Source organism: Ruditapes philippinarum, unplaced genomic scaffold (assembly GCF_026571515.1).
Source record: "Ruditapes philippinarum isolate M1 unplaced genomic scaffold, ASM2657151v2 ctg935_1_1_1_1, whole genome shotgun sequence".
Lineage (NCBI taxonomy): Eukaryota > Metazoa > Mollusca > Bivalvia > Venerida > Veneridae > Ruditapes > Ruditapes philippinarum.
The window spans coordinates 568,675-585,373 of NW_026855136.1; the positions used below are offsets into that span (position 1 = coordinate 568,675).

General features: G+C 30.7%; 1 protein-coding gene across 7 annotated transcripts in view; it reads left to right on the top strand.

Moving 5' to 3' along the window:
• LOC132742238 (sulfotransferase 1B1-like) overlaps window positions 1-16,699 on the top strand; it is an 84,641-nt gene that overhangs the window by 30,632 nt on the left and 37,310 nt on the right. For 2 of the 7 annotated variants that reach the window (XM_060730582.1, XM_060730586.1), the window contains exons 1-6: window positions 9,228-9,363; window positions 11,116-11,294; window positions 13,490-13,646; window positions 14,388-14,554; window positions 15,047-15,150; window positions 15,561-15,735. The exons of the other annotated variants lie outside the window; for them this stretch is intronic. In XM_060730582.1, the coding sequence (XP_060586565.1) occupies window positions 11,117-11,294; window positions 13,490-13,646; window positions 14,388-14,554; window positions 15,047-15,150; window positions 15,561-15,735 (781 nt within the window). In that variant the 5' untranslated portion in view covers window positions 9,228-9,363; window position 11,116. Of the gene's footprint in view, window positions 1-9,227; window positions 9,364-11,115; window positions 11,295-13,489; window positions 13,647-14,387; window positions 14,555-15,046; window positions 15,151-15,560; window positions 15,736-16,699 lie in introns of those variants that run through there. 7 annotated transcript variants of the gene reach the window in all.

Consider the following 16,699-nt stretch of genomic DNA (forward strand, 5'->3'; position numbering starts at 1 on the left):
GCTCAAATTTGATGTTTTAGCGATGGTCATTTGTTTATTAAAAGTTTATATATCGTTTATTCGGGATATAATTAATTTTATTCAAGGCATTTATAAACCATCACTTTCTAAATATATAAATGAGAACCGTGTTATCAGATGTCTGGCACATTACTAAAAATTTTCTGAATCGTACCTGTCCTGTCACAGTATAAAAACTTGTTATCTTAATTTCTTAATTATAACACGTATGAACTGTTTATTAGACGCGTTCATTTTCTTTGTATGAAATAAACTGACTATCTCTTAAATATTTTCAATGTATGAAAGATAAAATCTGACATATTCTTTCAATTTATGCATATATAGAATATTTTAGATATAATTCAAAAAGCTTCTGATGTCCCTTGATGTTGAAATAGACGCAAATTTAAAAAATAACATTTCACAACAGCGCGGTTGTGATTGTATGATGCAATGGGAGAATTTTTCGCATGCAACAAAAGAACTGTATTTCAAGTCAGATTTCAGACGTTTGAGGAAAGGTAAGATTCAATTTTAAAATTTGTTTTATTCCTCCTTTGTTAAAATTTGTTTAATTGCGAACTAAATCGTTTGTTTTCATCTAATTTCGTTTAATTGCAGAAATAAAACACATTTGCATACAAATTATATTCTTCACAATCTTCTTAACGCTGTTTGACATTCTAAAATGAATTAAACGAACAATTTACCTGGGTCTGCAACATTTTCATATATTTTTTTCATTTTGGTTGTTCTTTATGGGGCAAGTTTCCTTTTTGGTTATTTCATTAAAACAATATTTGCGGTAAGGTAATCTGGCGTCTATATCTCATGTAAGATATCTTAATATTACTTGAACGAAGTGAAAACAACGCATTTCATGTATATTTTTATTTTTGCATTTCATGACCGTAAACTGTGAGAAAAGTTTACTTTTAATGATGCTTTTGTAAATGATTTGATTATCAGGAACGAAATACACAATGTATCTGAAATGAAGTTAATGTTATTTCTGACTGAAAATATTTACATAAATGTAAGATTGCACATTAGTAATGTGCCTGGCTGACATACACTGTAAACCAGAAAAGGACAGTACATTTATTGGGCTGCGGGTATAAGCTACATGCACTGCACTCTAGTAACCACATTATCTATAGACTGAAAATTGAAAGAGAGAATTATAAATTGAAATATTCGACATCCGAGATAAATTTTCACAATTTATGTCCCGCGGTTTATATAAAGCATCCGCATTTTACTACAAATATCACATAACACATAACACATCCCGTGTATTTTACCTTGTATCACTGCCTAATAAGTACGAGTGACCGTTTATTACGAGACAAATAATACCAAATAATACAAATATTTCGACATATTTACAGTATATCTATCAGAAATTTCTAAACATTTCCACAATCAATCAACTATATACTCCTCATTGGGAGGAAAAACGTCATGGGACTAAAAGGAAATATTTTTACTCTAAAAAACAACGTGTTTCAGACCATTTCTCATCGGCGACTGTCTCGGTTTTCCAGGATTTGTAGGGGCTAAATGTGAAATTTGAGGTTTTAACTACTACTACCTTGTAAAGCTTTTCCTTTGATGACTGTACAAAGAAGGTGCCCCTTTATGTGACCGTCCCATAAGATATATTGTACTATGTTTTGTAAATTCGGATGACACTTAATGTGTAACAGGTTTTGTGTTATTTGTTGATAACCCATATAAAATCCCGGGGCACCTGTCGGTTCCCTTTCCACTACGCAATAGTCCTTGTCGGCCTTTTAAATTGATTTGCAGATTTTCTTGATTTTTCTAAGATTTACTGTATTGAATATTAATATTCCGCCCATTCTTTGTCCTTATGTTTTGTCCTAAGGCTTCTAGTTTTGTTCTGTGCTCTGTCGTGTTCAGTGTTTGGATTTCTGTGTTGCTGCATTTTATTGAAATTAAGCTATTTGCATCGGCCGTGCATGTTAATTTTTATTTTGTTGAACTCATAATTGTTGTGTTTGTTATATTTTTAGTTCTGTCTTTATGACCATTTTCTAGATGTGTGGTTCCTTATAAGATTTTACATAATCATTTAGTTGCCTGCTTTTTTAAATTTATTTGACGTCTATCAGACTTCCTGTGATATTCAGGCTTTTTAATTTCATTTTATTTACATACGCTCATTGTTTTTCGTTCAGGATACACCCATTCTTTTACTTTGAGACAGTACCGTTTTTATTATTCACATTGAATGTTTTATGATGACGCTATATGAACACATCTGCGGATGTGTCTTAATTACAAAGTCCACCATAATCATATGTAAATTTGAATTATCCTTTAGCCGTTGCTAGGAGAGTTACGGTAGCTTACAACTACAGCCAACGAATCAAACTGAACATGCAACATTTTCAATTTTTACCGTTTTATTATCATATTTAATTACTTTGTGGGTTTCTATTATTTCCTATTTTGGATGGGTTTGGAACTACAATATTGCTATTGTTATTAAAATACTATATCAAATCAATGCCTGCGCGTAATTTATTAAACCATCATTTATTTAATATTATAACCAGATGTTTACAGATCACATGAGCGACATGCAATCTGAATAAGTGAACTACTTGAAGTAAACAGTACGACACTGAGATTAAAAAAGATATTGTATTCTGAAGCCTTTTCATGACATATTAACTGGTTTAAACAAATAAGCTTATGTTTGATCATGATTTATATCAGTCTTCAGTAAGGAGAATGAATGACTTTGATGTTATTTAATCTGAGGCCAAGATATGCAGGCAAAAAAGCACCGTCTGACTTTTATAATTAAAATATTCTCAGCTGGATAATTAGCAAGAAATTGTTTAGTTAACACTTTGTTCTTATATTAGTTTTTTTTCAAATCCATATATTAATATAATATAACCAACGAATTTGATCAATTTTTACTTTAATCAAACACATACCTATTTATAAAACATATCTGTTCACGGATACGTCTTCTACTCAAAAACAATAATAAACACCTGGCGAGCCCAAGCTCTCCTCCACAACTTATGACCAAACAAACAAAAAGATTTCAAAAATGATGAACACACAATGAAATATATTATAACTCTAAGATAAAGTATAAACCACAAACATTAAACCCCACAGCATCAAATCAACACCAAAACAACTTAAATTTACAAATAACTTTATAAGCAAAACATCAACTATGAAAATCTTGACCAGACAAAAATCACCAGATACAACCAAACCAATTTAAGTCACCAACCACATATACTTCAACAACCAAATACAACTAACCCAAGATCAATTAGGCTTACCACAATTACTTCAACTAGATTCAACTTTGCAAAACGCTTTTCAGAACAACAATAACAATGTATTTTATTAATTTAAGTAGATTTCTTTAAAATATCTTTATAATATATATTCAGTCGCCTTATAATCTTTACAGTTACGTGACATTACACCAGTCATCCCTAATCATCCTAAATCACGAGAAGTGATAAAAAACGAGATATGCTCTGTCATTTTGTTCTAGTTTGTAACCTTTGTAATGACTAACACTTGCATGACTATATATAAACATGATGGAAGTTAAAATACATATTCAAAAGGTTTTCATTGATACTTTTAACATATATTTTTATGCATAATAAAAACATGTATTCAGAAATTATTTTAGCCTGCCTTTTAATTTATCGACACAGCATTTCCATCAATAAGAGCTGTAAGTCTGTGTCACAAGTAATTTTATACTTATCAATCCCAGGTCTTCTCAAATATAAGAAAATAAGAAATACTCGACTGACCAAGAAATTGATAACGTCATATTTGTAAATTTAAATACTAAAAATCCACAAATACTGCCGATATTCTTCAAAGATAATTTAAAATTTAGGTTTATATATTTATAAATATTAACCTTTACCTACTTGTTGCAAAACTATGGGTATTAAACACTATCCTTGTGCGAGGTAAAGTATTTGAATCATCTCAGTATTTTTGTTCACTTTTGTACGCAATACTTTCGTGCACACATTGATTCGACTCACTAACCAAGAATTATATTTTTTTGTGATACATCTTTATCAGATTAAAATTAATTAATTCCTTTCATATGTAAAGTTGTTATATTCAGTTCTTTGAATCTGATATTTCATTTTGAAGAAGTAAGCTTGATGTTTTCTATTCTTTTTTTCTCTCTTACATTTATGCAACATTTTAATCACTTATTGGAGACGATATATGTAGTGACATAAATATACCGATTTAACATAAAATTTATTTTCAATTTTCTACGTAGAAAATTGACCCCTACTTTTTATATTCTGACTCATCCCCGCGATAAAGAATCGACTCCCGCTGAAAATTTATCGACTATTCACAGGCTATGTATCGATCTTAGAGACTATATCGAAACTAAACACAATTAGCCTATGACAATGCCGCAAGTATTCCTGTTTTTTGTAAGATTTTAAACGATAAACATTCTGTTTACACTTCTTATGAAACATGGACTGTTTTATATTGCTAACGTAAATAGCTATAGTTAACTTTCATATTTAATAGTTCTGGTCAGTGACATAATCAAGTCCCAGGGCCTAAAATGGTGCTTTAAAATGAAAATTTCAAAAATCTTTTATTATGAAATTTCAAGTAGCTTTGTTATTTGGTCATAGGTTTTCCTGATATATGTATAGTGAAACCCTCACAATGTTTGTCTCTGAAATCCAAAATGCTAGTGCATTAAACATTATCCAATCAAAATTGTTCAAAATATGATCCTGGGCTCAAACTGTGTCCACCATGGGTCACAAAATCTTCTTATCTGAAAGCCCAATTGCTAGAGCTTAGATACTGGGTATGGGACATCTTTAAATAGATATATACTAAGTTTGTAAATATGTGAGCAATTGGGTAAAAATTGGCACTATCACGGGGGTCATTGTTTTCATTTTTTGTATACATCTATAGTTAAACCTTAAAATATTTCTTTTCTGAAACCCAAAGGGCCAGAGTTAAATATTTAGTATGAAACATCGTGTGATCTGCCTGTCCAGGGCGTCATGGGTTTTCCTATGATATATGTATGTGAAACCTTCAACTTCTATTGTGCTTGTTAACTTGAAACAGAATGTGATTTTGTAAGTGCGAAAATGGAGCATATTTTCCCAATAAGTGCTTGGCAAATAGCACTGTGTTGTTAATTATTTCATTGTCCATTGCTCGGCGTTCATTGAACGCCGCCTTTTCTTGTTAATCTTGTTTATCATATTTCAATAAAGTGTTAAACGCTATTTGAAATGTCAAATGTATTCAGTTTTAAACAATACAACCAGAACATAGAACAAATACAGTTAATTAAACAATACAACTAGAACAAAGAACAAATACATTTAATGTTTAATCGATCACAGTGACTGGGAGAACAATGTAAAAATAACACTAATTTCGTTTAATTGCAGAAATAAAACACATTTGCATACAGATTATATTCTTCACAATCTTCTTAACGCTGTTTGACATTCTAAAATGAATTAAACGAAAAATTTACCGATATTTAGAAGCCTGGGTCTGCAACATTTTCATATATTTTTTTCATTTTGGTTGTTCTTTATGGGGCAAGTTTCCTTTTTGGTTATTTCATTAAAACAATATTTGCGGTAAGGTAATCTGGCGTCTATATCTCATGTAAGATATCTTAATATTACTCGAACGAAGTGAAAACAACGCATTTCATGTATATTTTTATTTTTGCATTTCATGACCGTAAACTGTGAGAAAAGTTTACTTTTAATGATGCTTTTGTAAATGATTTGATTATCAGGAACGAAATATCTGAAATGAAGTTAATGTTATTCTGACTGAAAATACTTACATAAATGTAAGATTGCACATTAGTAATGTGCCTGGCTGATATACACTGTAAACCAGAAAAAGGACAGTACATTTATTGGGCTGCGGGTATAAGTTACATGTACTGCACTTTATTTACCACATTATCTATAGACTGAAAATTGAAAGAGAGAATTATAAATTGAAAAAAACGCTGAAGTATATTCGGCATCCGAGATAAACTTTCACAATTTATATCCCGCGGTTTATATAAAGCATCCGCATTTTACTACAAATATCACATAATACATAACACATCCCGTGTATTTTACCTTGTATCACTGCCTAATAAGTACAAGTGACCGTTTATACCGAGACAAATAATACCAAATAATACAAATATTTCGACATATGTTACAGTATATCTATTAGAAATTTCTAAACATTTCCACAATCAATCAATTATATACTCCTCATTGGGAGGAAAAACGTCATGGCACTAAAAGGAAATATTTTAACTCTCAAAAACAACGTGTTTCAGAGCATTTCTCATCGGCGACTGTCTTGGTTTACAAGGATTTGTAGGTGCTAAATGTGAAATTTGAGGTTTTTGTACCTTGTAAAGCTTTTCCTTTGATGACTGTACAAAGAAGGCGCCCCTTTGTGTGACCGTCCCATAAAATATAATGTACTATATTTTGTAAATTTGGATGACACTTAATGTGTCACAGGTTTTGTTTTATTTGTTGTTAACCCATATAAAATCCCGGGGCACCCGTCGGTTCCTTTTCCCCTACGCAATTGTACTTGTCGGCCTTTTAAATTGGTTGCCGTCTTTGTAGATTTTCTTGATTTTACTAAGATTTCCTTTTTTTGAATATTATCATTCCGCCCATTCTTTGTCCTGTTTTGTCCTAAGGCTTCTAGTTTTGTTCTGTGCTCTGCCGTGTTCAGTGTTTGGATTTCTGTGTTGCTGCATTTATTTTAAATTAAGCTAATTGCATCCGCCGTGCATGTTAATCTTTATTTTGTGGAACTCATAATTGTTGTGTTTGTTATATTTTTAGTTCTGTCTTTATGACCATTTTCTAGATATGTGGTTCCTAAGATTTTACATAATCATTTAGTTGCCTGCTTTTTTAAATTTATTTGACGTCTATCAGACTTCCTGTGATATTCAGGCTTTTTAATTTCATCTTATTTACTTACTTTCATTGTTTTTCGTTAAGGATACACACATTCTTTTACTTTAAGACAGCACCGTTTTTAATAGAATGGCCTTTATTTGTCACATTGAATTTTTTATAATGACGCCATATGAACACATCTGCGGATGTGTCCTAATTCCAAATTTCACCCTCATCATGTGTAAATTCGAATTATCCTTTAGCTGTTGCTAGGGGATTAACGGTAGCTTACCACTACAGCCAACGAATCAAACTGAACATGCAACATTTTCAATTTTTACCGTTTAATTATCATATTTTATTACTTTGTGGGTTTCTATTATTTCCTATTTTGGATGGGTTTGGAACTACAATATTGCTATTGTTATTAAAATACTATATCAAATCAATGCCTGCGCGTAATTTATTAAACCAGCATTTATTTAATATTATAACCAGATGTTTACAGATCACATGAGCGACATGCAATCTGAATAAGTGAACTACTTGAAGTAAACAGTACGACACTGAAATTAAAAAAGATATTGTATTCTGAAGCCTTTTCATGACATATTAACTGGTTTAAACAAAAAAGCGTATGTTTGATCATGATTTATATCAGTCTTCAGTAAGGAGAATGAACGACTTTGATGTTATTTAATCTGAGGCCAAGATATGGAGGCAAAACAGCACCGTCTGACTTTTATAATTAAAATATTCTCAGCTGGATAATTAGCAAGAAATTGTTTAGTTAACACTTTGTTCTTATATTAGTTTTTTTTCAAATCCATATATTAATATAATATAACCAACGAATTTGATCAATTTTTACTTTAATCAAACACATACCTATTTATAAAACATATCTGTTCACGGATACGTCTTCTACTCAAAAACAATAATAAACACCTGGCGAGCCCAAGCTCTCCTCCACAACTTATGACCAAACAAACAAAAAGATTTCAAAAATGATGAACACACAATGAAATATATTATAACTCTAAGATAAAGTATAAACCACAAACATTAAACCCCACAGCATCAAATCAACACCAAAACAACTTAAATTTACAAATAACTTTATAAGCAAAACATCAACTATGAAAATCTTGACCAGACAAAAATCACCAGATACAACCAAACCAATTTAAGTCACCAACCACATATACTTCAACAACCAAATACAACTAACCCAAGATCAATTAGGCTTACCACAATTACTTCAACTAGATTCAACTTTGCAAAACGCTTTTCAGAACAACAATAACAAATGTCCTCTCTAAAAAATTTACACTACAAATTCCAAGTGAGCCTGTCGGAGGCTGCGTCCTGTGAACGTTGCCTTTGCCTTGTTGATCATTATTCTTGTCTTCTTTCCTACACTGATAAAAACTCGCATAATCATACTTAACGATTTGACATTTACATGAAAAGAAATTGAGCAGTTATTTTCCATTGAAACATGATATTTACACTACTGTTATACAATGGCTATGAAACATTGATTGACGTTTATTTTAAAAGGTTCTTAAGCCGAATGTTCAATACTGAGCAATTTGTGTCTCAACCGAAAGAGTATTTTAAGATTATTTGTACAGTACTTACCAAAGGGCTTTCATTGATAGACTCCTACTCTGACCTTTGTGATTTGAAAACAAAAATTGACATGTGCTCTCTTGCTAAAAAATATGTTGTGATAAATTCTCACCTTAATCCACATATCTGATAATTAGAAATAGACAGTTTAGAAATCTATACATACATGAGATGAAATATCAAATTAATCTTAGACAGAAGTAAATTTTACTCGCAAAAATTTCATAAATTGTATTTTGCCGAACACATTGAAGCCAGGGTTAGTAAGTATTGAAGAATAAATTTCGCTTAAGCCGGCGATGTTAGGGGGCGAGAGATGTTGCACATTTATCATTATCTTTCGTCAACAGACTCACTAAATCAAGTCTGCAATTTCATATTGTTTTGTCATTTTCCGAAAGATCACCACCTTTTTAGGAGTTTTGTAATAATACACATACTGACTGTTATTGATCTTTCTCAAGTAGAAAGAAAGAGCCCCTCCCACTGAAATAACCCCTATAAACAGCAACAAAAAATAACAACAACTGTCGTTACAAATAATGTTATTGCAAATAAACTTACTGGCGCGCTATATGTGAGGTAATATTCGCGTAATGATACAACCGAAATAAAGGTCATCAAATATATTATCATATACCTTCTTCAATATCGTTTGCGTATGATAATAGTTTTCAGTGTGGTATGTTCAACACGGAGGAAGTTTAATATCTAGTACAAGAAGAATGAAATAAGCTATTGGGTATGTATATCTTTTATTTTGTTTGTCATTAGGATTAATCGTTAAGAACATTGTGCTTTTAAACTCATATCAGTATGCTATTTAGATTATTTTGATCAAACATATTTATTTCAGTTCTATTGTATGAAAGTCGGAAGCTGTTTTGGACAAAACTAAATTGCCTGTACTTTCCTAGTGTCATAAGAGGAAGAAAGTTATGACTTCAGAATGGCTTGAAGCCACTATCCATATTTTAAACAGGCAAACATATTAACCATTAAGTAGCTGCTTTTTAAATATGTTGTTTTATTCTTTGCAAAAATGTTTGACTTTTCAGTACCATATATCTCAAATAGTTGAAAAAAGGAATAGATTCCAGGGAACTATGAATAATAAACATCGTTGTATCGGTTTCGAGTCTCAATGACTGATAATGTACAACTTCCTTCACACCTCCACCACCGAGTAAAGCGGTACTCAAACTTCAAATATATTGTTATTTATTTTTGTTATTCCGGTTTTTGTGGTTTTAGCTTTTTGAGCAAATTAGTTGAAGAACCTTCAAGTTAAATAACTATAAACACTATAAACAAAATAATGCACTATAATAATCATGTTTTAAATAGTATTTTGATTTTCTTTATTTTTGTTTGTAGCTCTTAGAGCATCGTGTTTTTCATTAAACTATAAACAGAATCATTGATAAGGAAACACTTGTCCTTGGTAAAAATGCCAGCTTCCCGAAACAAGGGTTTTAAGTTAAGACAATTTACCATATCCTTATATCACCATATTGCTAGGAAGCAGGTATGATGTTCTTTTTTTAATGCCGACGCTTTATAAAAAATGTTTAAATAAAAAAAACTTGTTATGTCGATTGCACGCAGTTTAACACTTTGCTTTAACATGTTTTAATATGAAACAAGTACATGTAGTTTACAACCACAACCTAGGTTTAAAATTGGAACATACTTGCACTGTCGATAATTTAACATACGCCCGTATACACTCAATTACATACAAGTATGATGTTAATATCTTGGTTAAAGCAAATTGAATATGAAGTGGTACATAATTTTGTCTTCCCATTTCAATTGTTAATTTATGACAGGAACATAGAAACCTTGCAAGACCAGTCATATATTTTCTCGGAATGTCACAGTAAAAATAACGTTCAGTGTTTAATTGACTTTTTAAAAAATCAATACGCTTCCGACGTTTTAAAAACAGTCAAAACAAACTAAGGTAGAGGGTAATTCAATAGTTATACATGTATGTTCCATTCCCATTTGTTACATGTTTTATCAAATTAGATTTACAACTAAAAAAAAATGTTTTTGGTTTAAGGATGAATATATTTTGGCTTAATAACAAACAAGACTACACTTACTAAACATATCATTGTATTAAGGCCTTAATTGTTTATGATTGATTTAATGATTTTCTACAATATATTCTATTTGCTTTATTTGAAATTGTAGATATGCAACAACGTTTTTTATCTTTTGTCGTAAATTTATCACAATAGCATATGTCTGGTCCTCAAAATACTGGGAAGGTAGAAATGTTTTGAAAAAAGTAGAGGGGAAGCAGAATAAAATACAAAGCAGGAAAAGGTTCTCATTTATAAAAGTAGGACCGGCTGGTCATCCTGTTTATAACATAGCTTTTCAACTTTGTACTGCAGTCCGATATGCAGTTAAAGACGTTCTACCTGGGTTTGAAATTTAAATTGACACAAAAACATGCTTGATTTAATATCTAATATTTCAGAATGACGTCAGTAAGAATAAAAGATCTTGGAGGTGCGTCTATGCATGCAGTTGACGTTGGTGGATTTATTGCACCATACTTTATGAAAGAACCTGAAGAAACGAAGCAAATATTCGATAAAGTTCCTGATTTCAAATTTAAGAAAGATGACTTAATGCTGTGTTCATATCCAAAAGCAGGTATACTAGTCATTTTAAAGAATGCTGCATAGTCTTAAAATAAACTTGAAATAATAAACAATAATAATGCCATCGCCAATTAGTGTTATTTCAATAAATATTTACCTATAAATTACCGTCCGGGGATCCACATCGACAGCTTCCTATACGTCTCGTTCTCATGTATAAAAAGGATATATTTATGTAAGTTAAGTTGGGAATGTTTGCAGTTATCGCTGGCTTTCGTTTTACGTTAAATTCTAATGGGTGTTCGTGATATGAAGAAAACGGAAACAACTGGTCAGTATATTATGGTACAACTTTAGGCGATCATCGATAGTACAATCAGAATCTTAATCACTCTAAGTATAGCATCAGGAAACCGGTTTGTTGAATTAGAAGATTAGAGCGCTTTTATTTCATGTGTAAGCAAGAGGCCGTGAATTCGAATCCCATCCACGTCGGATTTCTTTCTGCATTGCAAATGTCTCTTTTAAATGTAATTAAGATTTTGTCATGTTGTCCGGGTTGGATGGCTCTTGAAATCAGTGCTGACGTGAAAATTAAATTGCTCAGGAGAATGTGCTACGGTTAAGTACAAATCTACCTTCTAGTCTACACTGGCAACTGCGTCAGGCAATCGATTCTTTAGCAACATTCGGCAGTTTTCATATAGACATATAGACAAAATTAAAACTGTTCAATAAGATTTCTTCAAGTTTAGCATGATGAAAGAATTTTATAACATTCACATTTGGAGCGAAAAAATTACGGTTAGCGTTTTCGTATTTGAGATATATGCCCCTGAATTTGACTGTTTTGCTTATTTGAAGGGCAGATAATTCACAATTAAGGAAAACATTCTTTTTCGTTCTTATTGTCATGTAACTTACTTCTGTTTGAGTAAATGCGCAAAATTTTAAGAACAAATATAGAGCGTTTTGGCCTTTTTACTCCTTTTCTAAACCTATGCCTTTTTATCATAAGAATTGCCGATTTTAAAAAGAAGTTTAGGTCCCTTTATTCAACTTGAAAAAATGTAACAGATATAAAAATACGGAATTGCATGTTTTCATGTACTTTGATCAACAACAAAAAAACAGAAAAAGAAAAACATAATCCAGAAATAAAACAAAATTTTATAGAGTATGTATAAATAATCTTCCCATCAAGTAAATAATTCTTATTCAATGGCAGATAACTCAAAGTGAGAACACACCTTATTTCGCTCAAAATATTTCTGTTATCACATTCTTACAACATGTCAAGTTTATTATTATTTATATTTTATATTGAACAGTTTTAATTCTACCTATATGTTTATATGAAAATTTCTTGGAAGAGAGAATTATTACTTTAAAGGCTTATAGACGCTGTGTTTCACTAAGTCAAAGATTTATTCCGTAACGCATATACTTATGAATTAACATTTTCGTAACAAAATATAATTAAAAGTTGTCATCAGTCTTTGTACTATAATTCCAAGAATGAAGATTTGTAGAAATGGAAAGGCTTGACCAAACTGGTTTCAACTTGTTTCACCTTGTATCACTTTTAACTTGGTTTATATAATTGCTACTAATATAGCTTATCCAGAACAGGAATGTAATAATAAAGTGTATGTTTAACAAGACGAGATCCAGTAAAGTTATAAATATTAAATAATACTCTTTACAATGAACTTATACTTCTTGTGGTCAAGTATTTGGAGTTCTTGCAATAACCTTTTGTATTCAATTCATGCTGATTTTCCCAATTTCTTTTAAAAGGCACATTACAATATCCACAACTCTGATTATGCAATTATGTATTTATGAATGGTGTATAAGTTTTGTGTTATGTTAGGTCATTAATTTCAACTAAATAATTTCTTAACTTAAATAAAGATGTTCAAATATTCATTAGTGCTATTTATACAAGCAAATTTTATTTTATAAGCACTAATTGGATCTATGAAATGCAAATATTTTAAAAACTTAATTGTTTCAAAGTTACTACAAATACTCTCATAATTTAACCACTAATTATAGATATATTGAAAACCTTTAGCTTTGGGTTCTAATCCTTTTCATTCATGTATCTATTTATTGTAACTTTTTTGGCATGTTGTATTCATTGTTTGAAATATACTACCTATAAACTCACTATATTTCGAACTTAAATTAAGATGTTCCCATCTAATTATGTTGTGTATATGAGCAAACATTATTTAATAGGCTCTAACTGGATGTATGAAACACTTATGAGGATTTTAACGAAGACCGCTGAACCAATACAGGGCAGCAAGGAAGATGCAATGATTGAGTTTCAATCAGCTGAAAGTGTTGATAAATTACTTTCACCAAGAATTGTCAACTGTCATTTTCCTTGTCGGTATGTATGCACGTGTTTTGTCAAACCATTGGTCACGTTGTTTGTAGAACAGTTATATGTACGTATCTTAAAAAGCAATTTTATTTTATACAATCCTTGTTTAAAACAACAGACATCTAAGACTACAATATGTTGTTCTTACATTTGTAACATGTTTTTTAAAACGCAAACATTATCCTATGGAATGAAGACATTATATTCTTCTTAAGAGTCTAACAGTATGCGACATAAACGTTAAAATATGCAGAGGGCTGTGATGTGATTAAGCAACAATTCAGAGCAGATCTGAAGAAAATGTTTAGTATTTGTTCAAGCGTTAATAATTTTTTCCTCAGATAAACAAATGAAACAGACTCAGTACATGACCATTGCATGCATTTATGTTAGAGCATGCATATAGCTGAGAACCTTGCTTCAAACATGATATGATAAATAATTTTATGTGTACAATACAATATCGTTTACATCTTCAAATTAGAGAAAACGGAAAGAACACCGGAATTTCTTACTGTTTTGAGCATTCTTAAAGGAATGAGTATTCACAAGAGTAGCTGAAATTCACCATTGACTAAATGTTTAGTTAGATATACATGTACACATTTTATTGTGCGTCAATGCAATGTACTTTTTATTTTTTTCAATCTCGTTAAATGCTCGGAATTATAACGGACAATCTGATACATAGCGAAGATTATTAAGTCACTTTCAAATAAATATTTTCAACTGCAAACACTATTGCAGATACCTACCGTTGAAGGATATGAAAGCTAAACAGATAAAGACGATACTGTGTTGCCGCAATCCAAAAGACATCGCTGTGTCCTATTTTAACCATATGAAAGGTGTAAAATCGTACGAATATGATGGAAAATGGAGTGACTGGCTACCTGTGTATCTGCAAGGAAAGTGTAAGTCAATATGCGTTTATACGAGCAACCTCTAAATATGACTGCATCCAAGGACATAATAACGAAACCTGGAAAAAAATTAAAGAAACTTTAGTTTGTTATCTTGAAGTGAGAGAAAGAGTACTTGATTATATAAAGACATTAGTTTGTTCGGGCAACAGCTTGCAATATAACAGCTTTATTGGCAGTTTAGTAATATTTGTCGTTGAAGAAGATTATCAAAATATTATTTCGGTAAGAAATGCATCGTAAAATTATGTCAATCATCGAAAGACGTTATTAACATAATAACGAGTATGTTATAATGTTACTAAATGACTTTTATACTTAATGACTTTATTTGTTTCATGTCCGAAGATGCAAACCCTTTAAATTGTTTTTAATGTTATGTTGGTGAGAAAATTAATATCTGTCTCAAGCCATATGCAAAGAAATAAATGTAATTTAACAAATTTAAGAAATTAACATTGTGAACTATTATTTATTTCACAGTAGAGTATGGGAAGTACACAGACTACCTTATTGAGTGGGAAAAGGAAATAAAAAATGGCGTTGGATATCCGTTTCACTTGATGTATTACGAAGACATGAAAAGAGTAATTTAATTAGAATGTTTAAAACTTTAAAACAAGAAGCACAAGGACATACGATATAAAATGTAGAAAATGACAAAGTTGATATTTATTTACTTCTTAACGTTAACGATGTTTTGTATATTAAATGGGATGCTATGTATTGACAATCTTTTGTAATGCAGCATTCTTTATAGTTGTATTGTCTCGCATGTGTTAACAATTGATGAAATGATAAGTTAATATCAAAAAATTTCTGTTTCAAAGAAATCGAATAATGCAAGATCAAAGCTACTGAGTATATAATAAAAAGATAATTGTCATATTTTATTTTGATTCTTATACGAAAATATTGAAAAATTACTTTTATTCCTTTTTATAACATACAAGTTTATTTATATTGGAATATAGAATATTCATATGTGTACACACAGAACGGTACTGAAGAAATTGAAAAGCTTCTGAAGTTTCTTGGTGTCGACATAGATAACAATTTGAAAAATGACATTTTAAAACAGTGCGGTTTTGATACAATGGTGAAGAGGGAAATGTATCCTCCAGCAGTTAAAGAATTGTACTTCAAGTCAGATTTCAGATTTTTGAGAAAAGGTATGAGTTAAAAAAATATTTTTTTTAACAATTATTCTTGAGAGATATGTATCGGTTAAGCTCTTTCATTATCAAGAACATACATATAATAGACTCTTATATAAGTGGTTATGAAATACATGTATGCCATCTCAATCATTGCTACTTAAATATTTTTGTTGTTGCTCATAACTATAACAAATGTTGTGTCATTATTTTCGATGGACTTCACTTCTTCCCTTCTTCTGAATTTCTATATTTACAATAACAAGTGTAAAATGTTCCATGTATCTAGTACTGTTTGCTCATTATGTAAAAGACTTACGTACGAGTACAATCGTTGTAACGTTTAAAGGCACACTAACCTTATCGATGACAAATAAGTGGTTTGTGTCGTTATATATGGGAAACGATCACTTATGTTAATTCACCAAATTTAGTTTTTGCATATTTTTATGTTTATTATCAGTATAAAGTTACATCTGAACTAATTTAGCAATACTTGAATATCCTGTACTAGAATACGTTTTAACAAAATCAGAGGATATTCAAAGTCAACTGTTATGTAGTTGATTTTTGTAATATTTATAACAGTTTTTCAGTATTTGAAATATTTTTGTACCAGCAAGAGTTACCTCTCTTTATATTCTGCTTTCGTGAAAATTGGCTTTGCCTATTAATTTTCGTCTATTTCCGTGATAATTCCATAAATGGAAGTTGGAAAATCGTTTACAAATGTTAATCGCGTTAGAATGTAAAAGGAAAGTGTGGTGTTGTCAACCTGAGAGTGTCAACTGATGCAGTTACATTCTCAACGTCATGATGCACAGCATTAAACGTGTTGTGTACATTTCTACATGTCGCAAATTTGAAGTTATACGTTTACTAAATACAGTTTTCAATTTATCTAACAGGATGTTTACAGCTTCATTTTATCAAATCGAGATAATCAAAATGCTTAATACCAGTGCAGTATGTAACTCTC